General features: G+C 47.2%; 5 protein-coding genes and 1 non-coding gene across 6 annotated transcripts; 3 read left to right on the top strand and 3 right to left on the bottom strand.

The window, feature by feature from the left end:
* Positions 1–1115: 1115 nt before the first annotated feature.
* FOBCDRAFT_266504 (uncharacterized protein) lies at positions 1116–2552 on the bottom strand (the record flags this gene model as incomplete). Its single annotated transcript, XM_031180499.2, has 2 exons — positions 1116–2168; positions 2229–2552. The coding sequence occupies 2 exons, from the start codon at positions 2550–2552 to the stop codon at positions 1116–1118; spliced, it is 1377 nt and encodes a 458-aa protein (XP_031041267.2).
* Positions 2553–4124: 1572 nt separating this feature from the next.
* On the top strand, positions 4125–6974 carry FOBCDRAFT_246436 (fungal-specific transcription factor domain-containing protein). Its single transcript, XM_059610780.1, has 9 exons — positions 4125–4211; positions 4296–4418; positions 4466–4749; positions 4798–4950; positions 4998–5533; positions 5581–5854; positions 5900–6075; positions 6121–6304; positions 6349–6974. The coding sequence occupies exons 1-9, from the start codon at positions 4159–4161 to the stop codon at positions 6825–6827; spliced, it is 2262 nt and encodes a 753-aa protein (XP_059463748.1). The 5' UTR covers positions 4125–4158; the 3' UTR covers positions 6828–6974.
* A 1027-nt stretch (positions 6975–8001) lies between these two features.
* Positions 8002–11266, top strand: FOBCDRAFT_234987 (uncharacterized protein; the record flags this gene model as incomplete). Its single annotated transcript, XM_059610006.1, has 2 exons — positions 8002–8435; positions 8494–11266. 2 exons carry the CDS (start codon positions 8002–8004, stop codon positions 11264–11266), a joined length of 3207 nt encoding a protein of 1068 aa, XP_059463747.1.
* A 1695-nt stretch (positions 11267–12961) lies between these two features.
* On the bottom strand, positions 12962–13043 carry FOBCDRAFT_t1. The gene has a single exon. It is a non-coding gene; the product is annotated as a tRNA-Gly (tRNA).
* A 698-nt stretch (positions 13044–13741) lies between these two features.
* On the top strand, positions 13742–16193 carry FOBCDRAFT_313362 (major facilitator superfamily domain-containing protein). The gene is made up of 2 exons (XM_031180493.3): positions 13742–15579; positions 15632–16193. The coding sequence occupies exons 1-2, from the start codon at positions 14116–14118 to the stop codon at positions 15914–15916; spliced, it is 1749 nt and encodes a 582-aa protein (XP_031041261.2). The 5' UTR covers positions 13742–14115; the 3' UTR covers positions 15917–16193.
* Positions 16194–16317: 124 nt separating this feature from the next.
* On the bottom strand, positions 16318–17562 carry FOBCDRAFT_246435 (flavo protein-like protein). The gene is made up of 3 exons (XM_031180492.3): positions 17087–17562; positions 16811–17009; positions 16318–16757 (listed from the first exon to the last, which is right to left on the bottom strand). Exons 1-3 carry the CDS (start codon positions 17506–17508, stop codon positions 16371–16373), a joined length of 1008 nt encoding a protein of 335 aa, XP_031041260.2. The 5' UTR covers positions 17509–17562; the 3' UTR covers positions 16318–16370.
* Positions 17563–18083: the final 521 nt, after the last annotated feature.

The following is an 18083-nucleotide window of genomic DNA, read 5'->3' as shown; positions in this document are numbered from 1 at the left end:
CGCGAATGATGCGTCGGTGTTAGGTATCGCTATCTCTAGATACGGTGCGATGCGCTGAGGTAGTCTCCCTATATTCGGCTTGAGATGGAGATGCGGAGGTGTCCGGTTGATAAGCTGATCATGAGCAGTTGGGGCTTGATGTTTATGGGAAGTCCACGGTGCGGGGAAGACCCCGAGGACCGCAGATGAAACGCTGAACAAAAGGGGAAGGAGAAGAAGTCTCACCAATTCCGTCAAAGTTCTTGCCGCCGCTTTCCTTCGTGATGCGCCGCCCAAGAATTGCCGCTATCGAGAATCTCGGCTTGAAAAGCCGATGCTGAGTTCAGCGCAGACCTCAACCCGAGATGGATGGAGCTTTCGGTCCAGCACTCTCCGGGCTGCAGCTGAGGAGGCCGAAAAAGGTATGTATCTTTACTTAATGCAGTATCATGGTTACCATTGTAGTTGTTAAAATTGTTTCGCCCGGCATGTGAACTAAGTTCTCTGTGCTGATATAAGCTCTCAGCCACACATGGCGAGAACGTGTCCTCCCCCTCGCGAAAACCGACGACCTCATCATGACGGCTATAGCATTCCTTTATTCAAGCTGTTTAAACGTGGCGAGCATTAACAGTTTCGCCCGACAATATCTGGACCGGTTTCGGGCGCTTATGGCGGAGAGAACACAGCAGGATGGTTTCGACACCGATGGAAACTACCGAGTCGTCATCACTCTGCTTGTTGTACTTGTTTCTCAGGCTGGCAAGTTTCCATCTCCATTTGAAGGCATTCGAAAGATGCTGCTTAAGAAATTGGCGACTGTAATTGTTGGTCTTCCAGAGCCTTATCACTAATCCATCAACCTATTCATCTTACCTGAGCTGAGGAGGTTAAGAGAGAAAAGGAGAAGAATCGAGGAGGCTAGCGCGTTGCAAGGGCCGTATTGCAGGTGATTGCTGAGAGTTGATGAGGGAGCGTATAGCATTCATCAGCATAGCACACTAGTAGTGTTGAAAGGAGTCATGGGTTTGGGTCCTCTTACGAGACTTCATCATTAGCAATAGATCCACCAATCTCACCTATAAAAACATACTCAATTATTGCTACCGTCGTTTGAATCAGCCAAACCTTCCAACTTAGAGCTTTGCCTGCAAAGATTGATCTTTCAGCGCCTCAATAACCTCCTTCGCCCCAGCATGTCCCGACGTCAAAGCACCCTCAAGATATCCCTTCCAGTGCGTCGCATATTCGGTTCCCACAAAGTGAATGTTTCCCACCGGTTTACCATATATATCCCTATACTTGGCAAGATGTCCGATCTTTGTGACGGGTGCAAGAGCGCCACGACTAAACTCCTCATTCTGCCAGATCTGCTCAACAAACTCAAGCGGGTTATAAGCTTCCGACGAATCGAAAGCGTACGCGAGTTGATCAAGAATAACCGTTCGTCGAGTCTCAGGGGACTGTTTACTCCATTCTTCACCGGGTTTACCGTTGACGAAACAAGTGAACCCGTAGATACCTTCATCGTCGAAAGAGGTATCGCGTACAACGCAGGCTGGGCCGCGGAAGTCCATGAAAAAGCCGTTGAATCCACCATCGCGCCACCAAGGTTTGCTGTAAAACACAATGGCTTTGTTGTAATGACCCAATTTGGTGTTATTGGAGACCTCCTGTGCTCGCTTAGGTAAAGGGGGTGAGAAGGTGAGTTCTTTGAGCATAGCTGAAGGTATCGAGATGATGACTTTCTTGGCCTTGATAACCTTTGCAGTCGTCGTTCTCACAGCGACACCTGACTTGCTTTGCTCGATTGAAGCAACGGGGCTTGAGAAGTGGATGTTCTCATGGCCGATGAGATCAGCCATGCCCTTGGCGATGGATTGTGTACCGGATTTGATGCGCAAGTAATTACCACCCGTGCGATCATCTGCTCGAATAGCTAGAAGACCATGGTTTGTGCGGCAGTATTCGATGAACCAGGCTGCGGATTCTTCAGTCGATTCTAGACCATGCATAACTCGAACCCAAAGATTCACCATCTCGAGAGTTTTGGAGCCGCCGCCGAGATTTCGAACATATTGATCCAAACTGATCTGATCATCATCTTTCCGGAATCCATCGGGCTTCAAAGATTCAGCTTGGATGTGATCCCTAGCCATCTCAAGATTCGTTTTCTCTTCATGCGTAAACTATCCCAATCAGCACACATTCCCAGACTTCCAACTCGCACCATACCTCTCATAACTTACATCAGGCGTGATACCAAAAGGAAACTCAATCCTCTCCCCATCTGCACTGACCATGACAGCCTTATGGCCAAGTCTTTGCTTCACGATTTGATCCTCGAGTCCGAATTGTTGGATATACGACCAAACGAGGGGTTGTAGTTCATCATTCACCCAAGCAGCGCCGAGATCTGCTTTTCCGTTTGCGTTTTTGAGTGGAACAGTCCAGGATTTACCACCAACACGGTCGCGAGCTTCGAGAATTGCGATCGATAGACCGGCTTTTTGGGCGGTGACTGCAGCTTGAAGACCGGAGAAGCCGGCGCCGATTATGACGAGGTCTAGCATAGTGATACTTGAGTATGCTTGGATATTGCAGAGAGAGATAGAACTCTGGTATGTTGGCTCTGTAAATTGTAGAACTCCCGTTCCGATAACCCAGGGGCCGCTATTAGGTCTAAAGGTAACGATGCTGGACGAGTCCTGTAACTGCTTCAGTCTTCAAGTGATATCCCATCAAGCTTTGGGTCACAGTAAAGTTCTCCAAATCAGATCCTATGATCTTCTGTTCGGATGCCGAACCCGAGACTGAAGACCGTCCTACCCCACCGTGGAGATCAAGTCGCTTAGCCTAACCCCCGGATTTTCTTCACCGTTCCAAGCCGGCTGAGACTACTTCATCTGGACGTATTGACATGGATAGCTTCTAGAATGACTTGTGCACGGTTGGGGTATCTGCGAGACATGGAGAACTGCTGGGGGCCCGGGCGAGGGGACGGGGACCAAGTCGGATGAGCATCCGGTCTAGAACTGATAGTTCCCTAAATTGTCACTATTAAAAAATCTTATACTACTTAAATGATGTTAATAGGCAGACAATACCTTTGTCCTGTGAAGACATACTTGAGTTAAAGATACCGCCCTGGAATGAACAACGAATACACTCCGGAACAAGAGCCGTCGATAAATCTTCGACCTCCAAATTATCATAAGTTTGGTATCATTATCACAAACCCGGGCTTGGACTGCCTAAGCCAGGACTGGCTGGTGCCAATCCCTTTACCAGCGCTCTAATATTTTCTACTGGAACCGTTATCATGCATGCTACAAATCCATATCAAACAATTGGCCCAAGCATCGATATCTCAAACTTACCGTTATCAACACCAAAACCACTAGCACCGCTAAATATTTCCAAAAGAGTAATTATCTCGCTGCCTCACCAATCGGAAGGGCCTACTTCCCGATCCCTGCAATCTCCCCTCGATATCTCACCCACAAACATGATAAGTGAGGAGCAAAAAAAACCGTCATGTATGACGCCGACCTCGCTTTTGCTGATCTAATGTGCGATATGAAGAATTATTTCCCCATTGGGATCATTGATCCCGTGGCCAGACGCCTTTGTTTCAATGACCAATGGGATATAGTGCATTCTTCATTATATTGTGGGGATCGATAGTGTGTTGTTCATTGACGTTGCAAGGGGGGAAGTTGAGCTTATCTAGCCACGGCATTCCAGTGAGCGAAGGCCGGTCACGTTTGTAATTGGGGAGGAATAGGTACTTGGCTGTCTAACTGCTGCATCTACCGTTGGCCAAGAAAACAAGCTATCCATTCACAGAGCATCACAAAGTCAATTCAGACAAATCGTACATATAGTTAATGTTTCAATAATCCTTCTAGAATGTTTCAAATAGTAATATTAGCACAATAATTGGATATGCATCATACCAAGTCCGGTAGTTCATCGAGTGTCGCCCCCATATTCCCCCGGTAACGGCCACGTCAAAACCCAATCACTTGATCGGCATTTGTGCGGGGGTGCCAGGGTCGGTCGCACTCACACCCAAACTGCAGGGGAACCCAAGACACACTGCAGCCAAAAAACTGTTTCTTTTGGAGCTTCCATGACCAAAAGATTCTTCGACGCATCGTAAGATATCCTGCCGAAATGGCATCAGACGCGCAGAAGGAACCTCGCAAGACAAGAAGAACAGCCAATGCGTATGTTATGTCACCGCTTTAAGCTTTATCTATGTGCCCCTCTCGTTTGGTGGCTGAGACTGTTCTGGGCTGACGGCGTCATAGCTGTGTCGCGTGTAGACAGAGTAAGATCAAATGCTCTGGCGATGACCCGTGTCAGAATTGTCAGCGTCGCTCTGTGCAATGTCGCTTTACAGAGGGAGGAGCAAAGGTGATGGTATCAGAGAAGTTCGTCACTAGGTGTCCTTATCTCGACCCTCACTGACGAACCCAAGATATCTCCAAGATCTTCAAAAGCGAGTAGAACAGCAACAACGCTCACCGACAAATAACATCTTCGACAATGCAGGTCAAGTAGATACAACATTTACATATCGCTCGCCTCCCACGGCCTCAGCACCTCCGCCATACCGTTCATCAATGGACGCAGCATCCGTCCACTCTCAAAACTCTCACCCCTCATATTGTTCGCCACCAATACCATCATCTCAAGTTGGAGATAACTACTCTCCCGGATTGAAGCGCACTAACGATGCTGCTTTTGGAAACGATGTCAATGGTGAGTGCGGGGTTGATACCAGTCTTGCTTCTCCTGCGCTCACGGTAGGCTCCCAACAACAATCTGACCCTTCCGTTAAAGATCCAGCTACTTCTTCGTACTCGCAACAAACCGGCGAGTCGCCGTTGACTATCTGGCCGAGTGCCTTTACAATACCCTCCAAGATCATCAAGAATACTCGCAAGAATAGGCGCACATGGAGTGAGTGCAAGAACTGGTGTGTGTGAGATATTCTAACTATTTCATAGTATGGCTCGCGCCGTGGTCCACGTGGTCGTTCACCTTACGACTTATGCTTATGCTTGGCGATAAGCTCCAACCAGGCGGTCTCAACATACCTCCCCAGCTAATCGAAGAGGACGTCTACAAGCTCTCATGGACGCAACTAGAAAAAGCCGACGTCTCCGGCCTACCTTCCCTCGACTACGCAATCTATCTCTTCCACACCTTCAAATTCCACCTCGGCCAGACGTACCGTCTTTTCGACGAGGTAGAATTCGTGAACCAGATCCGTGATTTCTATTCTGATGCGCAGAGCAAGGCAGAGGAGAACCGCCTCTGGTATGTCAAGTTTCTCTTGATTCTGGCCTTTGGAACAGCCTTTCTCTCATCCCAGCCTCTCCCATCCAAGGAACCCCCCGGCGCAAAGTTCTTTGTGCGTGCGATGGGTCTGATGCCGGATCATACGGCTCTTTGGAAGGATAGCTTATTTGCGATAGAGGTTTTGGCCATGGTTGGCTTGTATTTGTATTCGATTGATGAGAGGGAGTCTGCTCACGTATATGTAGGTACTTTTGAGGAGTGTGTGTTACATGACTGACGGTATTGCAGCTTGGCCAGGCTATTCGAATTGCTCAGTTGGAAGGTCTGCATACGCAGTTACCTGATAATGAGCTCGGCAGTGAGACAGTCACATCTTGTCGTGATTTATGGTGGACATTGTACATCATGGATCGACATTTTTCGTCTTCTTTGGGACTTCCTATGTCTGTTCAAGATAATGATATTTCTACACCAGTCAACCCACCAAATGTTGGGTCGCAAGATGATAGCGCTCGCAGTCTTCAAGTGAATCTGTCTCATCTTCTGTCCGTGATATTGACCAGTAAGTTTCAGTCTGAAGAATCCCCATCGACTTCTGACCTTTCAGCACTCTATAAGCCAGAGAAAACACCACTTGACCAGTTCCTCGAGCAAACCAAGTCAATCCTCCATACACTCGCCCATCACGCCCAAGAAATAGAAAGAATCATTTCACTCAAATTTCGAAACTCGGTTGATACCATGCCTCGAGGCACAAAGTATATAACCCTTCTTTACCACCAAGTAAGCCATCCACTACTTTCTCATCGACAGATTTAACAGCCCCAGTGCGTTATCGTCGCCACAAGACCACTTCTACTCTCAGTCCTCAAGGAACGTCTTGACATTCTCGGCCAACCAGGTAATGAGAACTCCGAAGCATTCCTCGGCCAAACAGCGGCCGTCATCTCAACCGGTATAAAATCAGCAGTCAAAACACTCCAAATCCTCACCAGCGAGTACAGTCTTCTCGGTAAGTTCCCCTACCCCTCCTCAACTTCCACTAACACTCCACAGAGATTTTTCTCCCCTACGATCTCGAGTTCACCTTCGGCGCCGCATTACATCTAAACATGGCAACGGCCCTCTTCCCCGGCGTAGCAGATGACCAAGGCTGCCGTCTGCTAATCCACCAGCTCCTCGACAACATGATCGCCCGCGGCAACCGCCTTGCATCCGTACGAAAGCAAGAACTCGTCTATCTCGAGACCCAATGCCAAGAACTCGTCGCCCAAGTCCAACAACAAGGTCTTCAGACATTATCCCTTGCAGTAACAGACGAATATTTAGCGAGAAAGGCTGATGAGGAGCAACAACGACTTCTTACGCAGGAGACACTGGGTATGGAAGTTCCGATGAATTGTGTGCAGAATCCTATGACGAGTGATATGGAGTTCCTTGATAATATTGGGATTTCGTCGGAGGAGTTTTTGTCGATTGTGCATCAGATAGGGGATCCGGATATCATGCCTGAGAATATGTTGACTTTGGAGTAAGGTGAAAATTAGAGGGGTTTTGCTTGAGGGGTTTTCTCGAATTATGGTGTATTTTACTGTTAGATGAAGATTAAGATACTAGGGCAGCTGTGCATCAAGTTGGTCAAGTTGTTAAGAAAGACCAAAAATATCCGATGCCAAGTTCACAGTTTTCTTATCGTTCGTTGGTTCAAAGAGATGTCCACAACTTCACTTAAGTAACTTTCTCCTAAGAGACGTACATGAGACCCGAATCTGACGTCTAACTTGTCATAAGCCTGTGGACTATGTGATGAGGTTTAGGTAAGGACATGGGTCGAGTTGTATAAACCTCTTGTAATATATGAAGTCTTCTGAACTTAAATGCACTAGACAGATTTATACGGAATATCAGAGTCGACCTCAGGTTCAAACAGCTAAGCTAAATCTTTTCAAGGTACTAGATCAAAGGACTTTAGATGCTAGAATGCTTAAATAAGGATATATACAGCCCTCATAGTAGCTAGCTGTCCGCTTATAACAGTATGCACTCCTTATCCAGTCCCGCCTTGGTCCTAAAAGTCTGACAGCAAGACACTGGATGACAAATGTAATCCTCAACTGATAGCATGCAGTCAGCGGAATCATCTGCCCTTAACCTAGCCAAATTATCGAATCTGAGATGTCGTTGACCACCTCTGAGTGATTTGCTCTCATTTCTTGAAATTTGGTCAATTTGTGTTAATTCGTATTGAGCGAGTCATCAAATGTGAATTTAAATGTTCCGGCTACTTCATCATGTTACCTGATGTTTAATCAGGATGATTCGCTGGTGGGGGAAAGCACTGCGAGTACGAAGTGCCAAGGCAACCTGCAAGGTGAAACTGGGCTTGAAATGGCATACTTGATTGGGCAACAATGTATCACAGGATCGCAAATGCAGTCAGATTTTGAGGCATTGGTCTCCTGCCAGCCTCCCTTCTGAAGGATGGGTGTTGCCCAATTCCTGCCAAATTCCTCCAACTTCAACTCTTTTCCAACACTGGACTTTTTTATTCGCGTCAGGGAGCAAGAACACATCTGACCCTGAGATAAGGCGCAAGAAGAATTAATCTAAGATCCACCAAATCTATACTAAATCTATACTAAATTCCCTCAAATCCTTTTTTTCCATTTAGGATAGACGTCCCAAGTTTTTAGCCCAACAGAAGTCGGGATGGCAACCGGCTTAGAGGCCCTTGGCGCTGCCAGCGCCGTTGTTCAGGTGATCGCTTTTGCTGGCAGCCTCGTCTCCCTCAGTTTCAAGATTTACGATGGCATGCCTCCAAACGAGAACGAGCTTGAGGAGTACTCGGCCAAGATGATGGACGCGGCCCGGCGCGTTCAGTCTCGTGGCACACAAGTACCCCAAGGAACCCAGGTTGGCGACAAGCTATCCAAGGTCTCGAAGGAGTGCATCGATGCAGCTACAGAGTTGAGGAAGGAGACTCAAAGGCTTACCAAGTGGTACCAAAATTCTAAAGGCAAAATGTTCATAGCTGTCTATTCTGCCTTTCGCGCGGACAGGCACAGAGCCAAGCTCAATCAGTTGGATAAGTCTTTGAAGATGTGCAAAGAAGTGATGGAAACGGAGCTTCTGTTGAAAATATGGTGGGGACTCTATTCACCTTCACCTCATCAACATCTGCTAACAGCCTGTTGTGAACAGCGACCAGGATACTGCAATAGCACAACGACAGGGTCAAGGATTCCAAAGCCTGGAAATTGATCTCCAGAACCTCATTATCAAGATTGCAGAAGGCTACAACAGGGTAGAGCAACTGGTGTCCATCGAAGCCCAAGCTACGCGCGATGCCATCAACACCCACCTCACCTCCGAGTTCAAGGCCTTGGCCATTAAGAACATTTCAGACAACCAGCGTCAACGACTCTTGAAGAGCCTGAAGTCAGAGGAAATCAGAGAGAGATATAACGCCGTGCTACCGTCATCTGATGCTTGTTTTGAAAGGGTTTTCGCTGCATATGAACGCGTTTGTCGCAAGGACCCAGCATACAAAGCCTGGAAAACCTACAAGCAAGAGATTGATGACGGAAGCGACGATGCAAGTGAAAATCCAAGATTTGACGAGAATGTTGATGAAATTGATCATATATGGGAAGGTTTCAGTACCTGGCTACAGTCAGATCACAAATTATTCTGGATTCGAGGAAAGCCAGGATCAGGGAAGAGCACACTGATCAAATTCATCATCAACGATGGTAGCACCAGAGATATGCTCAGTTCTTGGAACCCAAGGACTAGGCTATTATCCCATTTCTTTTGGAAAATTGGCAATGAACCTCAAAACAGCATCAAGGGCCTTCTATGTTCCTTGCTTTACGACCTCATATCCGACGATAAAGACGCCATCGACCAAGTGTTGGCGGATTTCGCATTCTCACAATCGAAGGACTTCTACAAGGAGTGGTCATCCCAAGAGGTCGAGATAGTTCTTCACTCTTTGTTTCGTGCTGGACTTCACCCTATTTGCATTTTTATCGATGGCCTTGATGAAATATCGAATAAGGACGGATTCTCGGTGCTCCTGGATACAATTCAAAAGTTCACAACATACCAGAAGGTCAAAGTGTGTGTGTCAAGTCGGCCTGAAACGAAATTAGTGAACAGGCTTGAGAGTATTGGAGCCCAAAGCTTACAACTAGAGAATCTTACTAGGCCCGAGATGGCTGTCTATGTATACCAAGAATTTTGCAAATTGCCACAAGATCGGAGAGACGTTTTGCCACTCAGAGAGTTCACAGTTACCCTTTTGGCTAAAGCGCAAGGGGTTTTCCTCTGGCTTGCTCTTGCTACGAAAAGTGTCACCAGTGGAATTATGAATGGCGATAATAAAGAAATTCTTTCCCGAAGGCTTACAGAGCTCCCAGATGAGCTTGAGTCTCTTTATCAGACAATGTGGGAGAGACTAAATGGGAAAAGTCGAGTATACCGCCAGACCGCTGCAAGATACTTCCGCTTTGTCATAGCCGACGGTTGGAAAACAGGACTAAGGGACAAGAACAGGCTCTTTCACTTCATATCAGAGCCCAATCTGGCCCAACTATCACTGGCAATAAAGGTCGAAGACGGTTTAATCTTCTCACCCAAAGCTAATGAGAGGAAACTGTCTGAGCTGAATGCTCTGTGCGATGCGACAGAAAGCGATATCCAGACCAGATGTGCTGGGATGCTACAAGTTGGTGGACAGTCTGGTTTTACCGAAGACGAAGAGGATCTCCCCAAAGCGATCTATCCACTCACACGGCCTGTCCAGTTCATTCATCGGACAGCTCACGACTTCCTGGTTGACACTGAAGCTGGTCAATCAATTGTAAATTACAAGTCAAATGAAACAACGTCAATGGATATAGGCATAAAGCTGCTCACATGCCGGCTCATTCTGGCGAAGACGTTCTATGAGCTCGGAGTCGTAGCAGATTGCTGTGATGCGATTCGTGACTGCAATCGACTGAATAACAGGGGAGCGAGTCCAGATGCCATATTGGAGATTCTTAAAGTAACTAAGGACCTTTATGAAAATGGTACTCTGGATGATCGCGGAGGGCCGGGGCATCTTCATCGATCCTTTCCATGTATCGCAGCATATCATCTTACCGGCTTCGAGGATTTTATTATTTCATGTTTTATGCGGACTCCCTCACCGGAGCTTGCTACCAACGGCCTCCACGAACTGACACTTGAAAGTAGTTTCTCGAAATGGTCCCCTACATCAGTAAGGATGATCCAGAGGATGATTGAATTCGGTGGAGATGCGCATGTCGCTAAAGGATCCGATCTATCATTTGAGCTGCCAGGATACAAAATGCCTGCAAGACAGCACACGACAGCTTTCGAGTCGCTTCTTTATGGTGCATTGAAACCTAGGCTGTTACTGGATCGGGTTGTTAGCAGGCTAACCTCGTATCTTGACGTGATTGAAATCCTGGTACAGACCTGTCCGGATTTACATAGAAGGGTCATATTATTCCGTGGACAGCATGGTAATTTGCTGCCGTACCAATTTAGTGAGGTACAATTATGGGTCGCGTTAGAGGTCGATCTGCAGTTTCTGATATGCTGGCTACTGGCTGTAGCGAACTCATGGAACATTCCAACTGGGCTTAGTAGGACCCACGAACTTGTAGCTTCTTTCTCGAAGTCGCATGTACGTATTCGGCATATTGGGCCTTATCGAAAGAAAGATCAGCTCTATTGCTATCGAGTTCTTGACCAGGAACCATTCCTGGATATCATTCACAGTTTTGAGGCTGGAAAATATTTCCCTGAAACCATTGGAGGTTTTCTGGAGGATATGTGTGGTCTTACGGATGGCCGTTTCCTTTCAGCTTCTAGGGTTCCGTTAAAGAGTTTCAAAAGGGTGTCCTTTGCAGAAGAAATAGATATGCTTATACAAGAGGGTATAGGGCTATATAGAGACTAAAACCTCAATATTAGCTAATATACTTCTTTTTAATATAAAAAGTGATTTAATATTAATTATAATTAATAATTAAATATTCTGTATTTATATAATATTATTAAGTACATAGCTAATTATAATTATATATTTACCTAATATTATATAAAAAAGCTACCTTTACTATTATACTATTAAAATTTATACTAAGATTATGTTATTGCAATATTAATAAAAAGAGATATAAGAATAAAATATTATATAGGAGTAAAAGAAGCGTTTTAATTACATGATCAGGGAATTAAACTAAGATATATAATTGGATGGTTGGAAGAGCAACAGGCTAAGGTCATATACGGAACCTTTCAGCCCGAAGGCCTCGATCACCTAATGAGATCTTCAGCAAGCATGCACTGCCACACTGTCAGTATGATTTGGTCTAATAAAAACAGTGTTTTTTAGTATGAGTCCTGATTGCGTCAGTATTTTTCGTCTTTATTGCTAAATGAAATTCTAGCTTCACTCGATATCGGCAATCTCATGAATAATATCAACCGCCCTCTCAAACTTCTTCTTCTCCTCTGAGGAAGACTGTACGCTGCTTTTCCCCTGGCCGCTTATGTTATCACTATTGGTCCACTGTAAATCCTCGCTCATCCAAGCAATACCAGTATCCAAACCATATATATCTTCACTACATGCAGGTGACCCCATAGGTATTTCCTTCAAGATACCGTACAACTCATCAATGAGAGCGTCGTTATTCGCTGCCGCTATAGTCTTTGTTTCCGCTTCTGCGAATTACCGAGTTATCTGCATCTGAAGAGATTCGCCATCCCCAGCATCTATCCCGATTATCGAGCTTGGTGTAGGGGGAGCAAAGCCTCCGGTGATTCTGGTCAATGCTATCAGCCATGCGTAGTTTGATTGCATCCAAGTTATATAGTTACCCTTTTGAAGCCGAATGTGAGACTCGGGCGGTGCCATAATGATACTGTAAAGTGTGAATAGTTTGGTATGTTTGGTTTGAAGAGAAACGAAGGAGGGAGCTGGAATCCCTTACATTCATACCTCAGCAACCGGCATGCAAGGAGAGATTGCTCGTCATATTCAGTTTTCAGCTGGCAAGTTTCAAGGGGGTCTACAGCTGAGACTGATTAGGCTTGCAATACAATTAATTGCTGTTTGGCAATTCGCGAAGGGACGTGATCACCAATGAAGAAATCAAGCCAGACTAGATTTTCTCAGACATACCTTGACCCAAAACACTATAAGCACTCTCACGCCATCTCCCATGGCCCTATTGGAGCCAGGTATCCATGCATTTGTTGGCTTGAGCCTCAATCTACATTGATTCATGTTGAGGCATATCGATTTACTTGATTAACATCATCTCATGTCATGGCGCCGATTGCGATATTTGAGCAAGCGTTAGGCACGCAAGGTACGGAGTACCGTCTCGTCAGTCACCTCGTCTTCTCAGATATTCTTCCTAGCAAAGCCATCAACAACCATGTTTTCTATACTGTGAGACTGCTCATCCGCTTTGGATTTTAGGGGCAGAGGTGATTGGCCAATCACGGTCAAGCATTCACACGGAGCCACATGAGACAGCCGCCTGCTGCCACAGCGTCAAAACTCAAAACACCAACATCATGGCATCGCGATATCGACAAAAAGAGATAAAAGACTCCATAAGAGCAAAAGAAGAGGCTTTGCTGCGTAATCAGGGAATCGAACCCTGGGCTCCCCGACGTTGCTCGAATGGCAACGGAGAATTTTACCACTAAACCAATTACGCTTATCTTGATGGAATCCATGCACCGTAATTGAACTCATTCAGCAACGCAGACTGGAAACTATTGAACAGCGAGGGAGCTTTCATCTCAATTCACTAATGGCGACAACAATTTTCCTCCGGTACAAAGACATGGCCGACGGAGAAACAGAGCCTCGTGTTCCTAATGGTTAGTATAAGTTATTCATAGTCTCGTCTAGGGTCTAGCTTCGTGGTACAGGGTCCATATAACAGACAGGCTGCCTTTAAACCGCTCAGTGGCCAGCAACATATCGCAATGGGTCAATTCTTCCGCGCTAAGAACCTCTACGCCAAAGATAGAGATATTCGCTTCAGAGCATGACAAACTACCGATGTGTACGCGTGGTATCCGCAGTGAATTGAAGGTGGAAAGTTTGTCAATTCATCTTCTTGTTGTACAGGGTAGGCGTCCACGCCTCTGATCGATCTCATCCGCCATATCTCACCAAATTGCATCATATCCTCACGTTCCCCCAAAGGCATGTAAGCACGTGCAATCGAGATCTCGATCAAATCTTCAACAGAACGATTTCAACGATCACAAACTTGAATAAGCTTCTTTTCCATTGAGTTTTCACCGGAGTAAGCCGTCCGGTGCCATCGTCAACGGTCATACCTCATTGGATGCTGAACGTCAATCGCCCCATAATTACATCAGCGATCGTACCTTGCGACAGGCTCACGAGGGCAGGAACAACAATCACCTGCGTTTTTTCTTCCTGCACCTGCCCAGAAAAGACCGATCGGCCGATATTCGGGTCATCAATCAACTGCAAGCAATCCAATCTTGATGTCTCACCTCAATTGAAGATTGGTCGATCATCTTGAATACCTCATCATTGGCATCAAGGCTTGACTGACTTTTAAGCAAATGCCAAGCTAGAGCCTTGTTCTCATCGTGGCGCGTGTCAGCCCCGCCAAATAAATCTCTCCAGATTCGCTACACACGTCCTACGTCACCACTCTTTCGATTCCCCATAGCTTGAGAGGTGATCATCCTCTACAAGCTTTCCCAAGGTCTGAAGAGGCCTTTGGACTGCACGAATTGTTCATCATGGCGCCCTCACGAAGTGCCTCCTCGAACGCCGCCGCCAGAGCTGTCAATCGAACAGCCTCGTCTGGTTCATTCCATGCTGGCGCGCCGATCCCTACCCTCAGCTCCCTGCGACGACAGTCTCATCGATACCAGACTTTTCCTACCACTCCGCCAAAGACTCCTCTCGAACAGCCGTATGCCCCGTCGAATGGAAGCGATTCCGAAGATGACGACGATCAAGAAGAGACGCCTTTGCCTGTGCGACAGCTGCTGTTGCTGGCGTTTCTCTCCCTTGCGGAGCAGACCGCGCTGAACTCGATATCGCCGTATTTACCTGAAATGGTCCTCAATATGCCCGGTATCCCTGACGACGAAGCTGGTTTATATGTCGGAATACTCGCGAGTTCTTTCGCATTGGCGCAGCTGTCGACCAACTTCCTCTGGGGATATGCCTCGGATGTCATTGGACGCAAGCCAGTTCTGATCATGGGCACGACCGCTCTGATGGGGTGTTTCTGCGTCTTTGGTTTCTGCAAGGAATACTGGCAGATCGTTGTTGTACATGTCGCAATGGGCCTTCTCAATGGAAATGCCGCGTGTGTTCCGACTGTACTGGGAGAAGTCACGGATCGCTCCAACCAAAGCCGCGCTTTCACATACTTGCCCGTTATTTACTCTCTTGGTAGCATCACCGGACCTGCGCTAGGTGGCATTCTTGTCGGCAGGATGGGCAAAGAGTACCCTTATCTTGCCCCCAACATTCTGTCCGCTGGTCTCCTCGCTCTCAGCGTGGTGGTGGTCAGCATCTGGTTCGAAGAGACCTTGGACAAGACTGAAGTCAGCTTTGAGAAGCCCGCCTGGGTCGAGAAGATTATTTCCTGGTTCTCTTCACCCACACCCCCGCCTCGACGAGCATCTTGGAGCGCGCGCTGGCCTCGATCCCAATCCCAGAACCAGCCCCTTCTTTCCTCCGGACGAGCGCTCGAATCGGAATCCGATGACGAAGATACCGAGAACGACGACGACGATAGCGATAACAAGGTGGACCCGGCAATGTCCGCATGGAAAGACCTTAGCCGAACCACGATCCTCATTCTGTTCACGTATCTCGTCTTCCAACTCTCGAACATCTCCTTCAACAGCTTATACCCAATCTTTGCCGCTACACCTCCACCTGCCGGCCGCGACTTGTTGCCCAGTAAGATTGGCATCAGTCTGAGTATTGCAGGTTTGGCAAGCTGCATCTTCCAGGCCTTCCTCTTCCAAGCGCTCAAGGTCAGATTGGGCAATCTCGGTACCTACCAAATCTCGCTTCTGGGACTGGGTATCAGCATGCTGCTCATGCCGTGGGTTGGCTATGCCGACAGCAAGCCTTTCTTTGGCCTGGGAAGCGGCAAAATGTGGCTGTACATCGAGCTTGGAGTGGTGTTGATCTTGAAGAACCTCTGTGCCGTGGGTGGTCTTTCTAGTGTCATGCTTTTGGTGAGTCCTTCAACATTGCGCGCCATCATTAGAACGTTACTAACCTCAATAGATCACCAACTCTGCCCCGTCGCACTCGAGCCTTGGGAGCCTCAATGGCATGGCGCAAACCCTATCTGCTCTGGGTCGCAGCTTCGGGCCATTCGTTTCCGGTGGCCTGTTCAGTCTGTCCATCAATATCCAGCCCAAGGGCGAGGCATTGGCTTGGAGTATCTTCGGCGGTCTGGCCATTTTGGGCTGGGTCTCATCTCTCTTCATCCGCCGCGACGGCCTTGAGAGCGACGATTGGCAGGGCTCAGATGAGAACCTCGCCGAGCAGGAGGGTGACGAGGCCTAATGAGGCCTAAGCTTACCGCGACAAAACAACCATAAAAATTACAATAGACCGCATTGGCATTTAGCATTGGATGGGTGGAGTGCATTTGGGACATGGCCATTTTGACGCATTGCCCGGGCGTATTGGAGAACTCGCAAGGGCTGCTTTTGAGAGTTGAGAGACGAAGTAACGATGAAGACGTACCACTTTGGGATTTACCACTGTACAATTGATAGATAGAGTTAGATAAACCTGCTTTCATTTGAGCCGGCTGAATGGGTTCATGATAGTTTCTATATTCTAACTACACTTGCTGTACGTGTTTCTGGTGATGATATGATTTAGTTTTCGTGTGGCCGGTGTGTATTCTGCCCCAGTCAATGACTCAAACCCAGCACGATGTATTTACATTCGTCTTCTCATCGGAGAACAGTCCAATGGATCTATTTCTCGAACATGTATAGTAATTTTATCTCTATTTGACTTTTTCCTTATCCTCTTTTGCCCTCCTCTCCTCCCTCTCACTATACCGATCTCCAAAGAGGTTAAAATGCGGCCTCATAACAATAGTATACTTCACCAACTCCTCCATACAGTCGACAAGGCGATCACGATTTCCACTCGGTAGCATACGAATCCCCTCATCCTCAGATGTAAACTGTGTATACGCCTTTGGCACAGAACTCTGATTCGGTATCGTAAACATTCTCATCCATCGCCCGAGAATACGTAGAGAGTTGACGGCGTTAAAGGATTGCGAGCCGCCGCTGACTTGGGCGATGGCGAGGGTTCGGCCTTGGGTTGGGCGGACGGAGCCGGTTGAGAGGGGTATCCAGTCTATTTGCTGTTTGAAGATGCCAGTCTGCTCTCGTATTAGGTGTTTATCATTGATATCTGGAGGGTTGAAGCGCTTACCAAGTTACCATGTTGTTCGGGGCTTATCCAAACATGGCCGTCACTCCATTTGCTCAACTCGCGAAGCTCTTGAACTTTAGGGTGATTGTGTTGAACATCGTCTTTTTGAGGGAGGCCGGCGGGGTTGTAGACTCGAACATCGCACCCGAGACGGTGGAGGATTCGTGCAGCTTCGAAGGCGAGAAGTCGGGAGTATGACCTGAGAACGAAGTTAGATATGGATCTCCGAAGCTTGCGCCACAACGCTAGGTCGATAGACGTGATGGTAGAACTAACCGACTCCGTAGGCTACCGTAGAGGACCAGGATGCGCAGACGATCTAGACCTTTATCGAGAATCTCCGACTGAACCATTTGAATGGCTGTGCTCAGCTCCAATTCTGCAACCCAATCATCCTTTATGTACTTGTCATCAAGAATAAACGGGCGGTATTTCTCTCGGATTTCAGAAACGTCATCGGAAGGGTCAATGGCGAGGGATCGATAAGCGTAGGCTGGGTCGGGGGTCAGCTCAACTGCCGTCCTCCCAGCGTGGGAATTATTTAGATCGCCGTGTCCGTTCATCGTCATAAGAGAGGCAGGGTGATAGAATAAATCTCTGTTCGTAGCCGAAAAGCGACAGCGGTTCCCAAAAGGTTTGTAGACTTGGAAGCTGGTTGCACAAGCACGAAGTTGAAGAGGTTGACGAGGGAGAACCATTCTGACGGCAAATTTCTAGGGTTGCTTCCCAGACTTGATGCATTATTAACTAATAACTAGGCTTTTTGACAGTCCAAGTGCAAAGCCTTGCAGGGCCTGATCAATCATCTCTTGGGCATGACAGGGTCCCCGATCATGCTGGTGACCAATCATTGCTCGGGTATGACACGGTCCCAGCCACGTCCAAGTTAAAGTACTCTATTCATTTATGGAGAATGCAGGAATTTTCATCAGAATCATTCGCAAGCTCAATTTACATACACTATGATCAAGAGTCGCTTGACTCAATGCTAGACAGGCCTTGGTAGCTTGCTCCGAAGAACATCTAAGATGAATGGAAGACTTACCATAATTAATATGGAATACTGTATAGAAATCATCAAGTTAACCCTTTTCCTACTTCGCAGTCCGGTCGCCTTGTGGATTTTGCGGTTACAGATGCCGCCGAGATATCAGCACGTGAAGCACAAAACCCAACCCCAATCAGGCAGTGGTTCCCTAATTTCCAAAGTACGAGGCTGTGTTTGATAAGAATATCAACTGACTTTATACACCGATTATCCCCACCTGAGCTA

The sequence above is a fragment of the Fusarium oxysporum genome, chromosome I (genome assembly GCF_013085055.1).
Source record: "Fusarium oxysporum Fo47 chromosome I, complete sequence".
Classification (NCBI taxonomy): domain Eukaryota; kingdom Fungi; phylum Ascomycota; class Sordariomycetes; order Hypocreales; family Nectriaceae; genus Fusarium; species Fusarium oxysporum.
The sequence above is the reverse complement of the archived record's forward strand: the minus strand, read 5'-3'. Positions and strand labels throughout refer to the sequence as shown.